The sequence below is a fragment of the Montipora foliosa genome, chromosome 1 (assembly GCF_036669935.1).
Source record: "Montipora foliosa isolate CH-2021 chromosome 1, ASM3666993v2, whole genome shotgun sequence".
Classification (NCBI taxonomy): Eukaryota; Metazoa; Cnidaria; class Anthozoa; order Scleractinia; family Acroporidae; genus Montipora; species Montipora foliosa.
Genome location: NC_090869.1, coordinates 19,623,000 through 19,624,867, shown reverse-complemented (window position 1 = coordinate 19,624,867; position 1,868 = coordinate 19,623,000). Strand labels below are relative to the sequence as shown.

The 1,868-nt window shown below is 43.5% G+C and overlaps 1 protein-coding gene across 2 annotated transcripts in view; it reads left to right on the top strand.

Moving 5' to 3' along the window:
* Positions 1-1,109: 1,109 nt before the first annotated feature.
* Positions 1,110-1,868, top strand: part of LOC137992266 (protein disulfide-isomerase TMX3-like) — a 21,819-nt gene continuing 21,060 nt past the window's right edge. For both annotated transcript variants that reach the window (XM_068837515.1, XM_068837508.1), the window contains exons 1-2: positions 1,110-1,192; positions 1,275-1,325. In XM_068837515.1, coding sequence (XP_068693616.1) covers positions 1,170-1,192; positions 1,275-1,325 — 74 coding nt within the window. In that variant the 5' untranslated portion in view covers positions 1,110-1,169. The remainder of the gene's footprint in view (positions 1,193-1,274; positions 1,326-1,868) is intronic.

Genomic DNA, 1,868 nt, shown 5'->3' with positions numbered 1-1,868 from the left:
TGCGCAGTTTTTCCCGGTGTCGGTCTTCGGTCGCCGAAGCCCCAAAGCGAGAATTTCCGTCCGCCGCAAAGCGAGAAGAAAGAAAACCTCTGGTACCCATGGGTAAACCCCAAATGTCTGGACTAGCGCAGGCACTTCGAACCTGGGAACGTGTGATTAATAACCCCTTTCACTTAAACACTAGACTACCATATCAACAATTTTTTCTTCCAAAAAGTGTCCGCTGTAAACGTGTGTAAAACACCTGCTAAGAAGCAAGCTGTACATAGTTGAAAATGCCGGTGTACCAACACTTCAAGAGAAAGCTAACCATTTTAAAATGAAGCTTTAGAACTTAACCATTATTCCAGCAATGTTTTGATAATATATATATTATGTACTAATTTGTTTTGGTTAAATAATCGGCGCATTCTTTAGTCGGTTCATAACCTTAAAGGGGCTAGGTCACGCAATTTAGGCAATTTCAGCACTGATCGACATGGTCATAGAATTAACATAAAATATAAAAATAACTTCTCGAAGCTATAGAAAACAATTAACAAAACACAGGGAAATCCAAGAAGGGACATGGATGGACAAAACGGGAGAGGAATGAAATGGATTTAACTTGGGGTAAATTTGAAAAACGTCGGCCACACCTTTTTTCAAATTTATATCAGTCCATATCAAATGTCAGTTTACAAAGCGTGGAAAAGCAATTCTCAGTGTGTTGACGTGGCCACGATTTTGCAAATGAAAGACTCTTGGCTCTGCCAATTTGACGTTTAGAGCCTTATTAAATAACAAAATGAAACAAAATTACCTAAAATAGCGTGACCTAGCCCCTTAAGTGGATAAAAATAGTGCCTTCACAAGTGGGGGTGCTCGGGGTTCAAATCCTGTCCAGGGGCTGCATTTCACTTATTTTCTTTTATTTGCTACCACAAGTCCTGGGACAGAGTAATTCCTAAATGGAGGAGGTTATACTGTCATTGGAAGCAAACTGACAATGGAAACATTTGAGGTAAGAGATCTTGTTGGCGGTAGAAAGTGCGAAAAAAGAGGTTGCCGTAACACCTCTCTCTTTGACGTTTGCTGCGGTGAAAGGACTGGGGCGCGAAAAGTTAAAAGCAGCTGTCAAGGATGCGCGGCTGTCAAAGGGATGTTTAGCAAATTTTCGGGCGTTTGTCATGTCTTTCTGTCCCTTCTTTGGGTACATTTAAATGATTTCCAGCTTAGTGAAATTTAAAATCGTGATTTTTTTGCAATAATTTTATATTTATGTTGCCAAACAGTTTTTTGGTGGTGTGGATGCGGCGCTCTTGTTCAGGAAACTTGGACGAAAGGTTGAGGCTTTGATGAAAAGTCCCCCAGGGAGATTTTCTCTAAGGCGCGACAATGTCTCTTGTGCCTGTCGACAAAAAATCCCTCTTAAAACGGCTAGGTCGGCGAATGAATTACTGTGACGCCATCCCAGAAATTCGGCATTTTGAAAACTTCTCCAGCTGTTTTGATCATGAAAAAACAATGCAATGAAAAAGTGGGGGGGGGGGGGGGGGGGGGGGGGGGGGGGGGGGGGGGGGGGGGGGGGGGGGGGGGGGGGGGGGGGGGGGGGGGGGGGGGGGGGGGGGGGGGGGGGGGGGGGGGGTGTCCTTTGAAATGGAATTTTCTGATATTAAATAGAGCTTTGAGGGTTTTACCTCGGTGTTTAGAAAACTTGTGAAACGTTTTTCTTTGTTTTGTTAGATCGTGATAGGGTTAGGTGTTATTGTTTTAATGTTTTTTTTGCTCTTTTGTTTTCTTTTTCTTTTTCGTTATACGTGAGTTTCACAGGTGTTTACAACCGAGATAACCCGGCTTGGAGGGCTTGGAGCGGTCAAGACACTAAC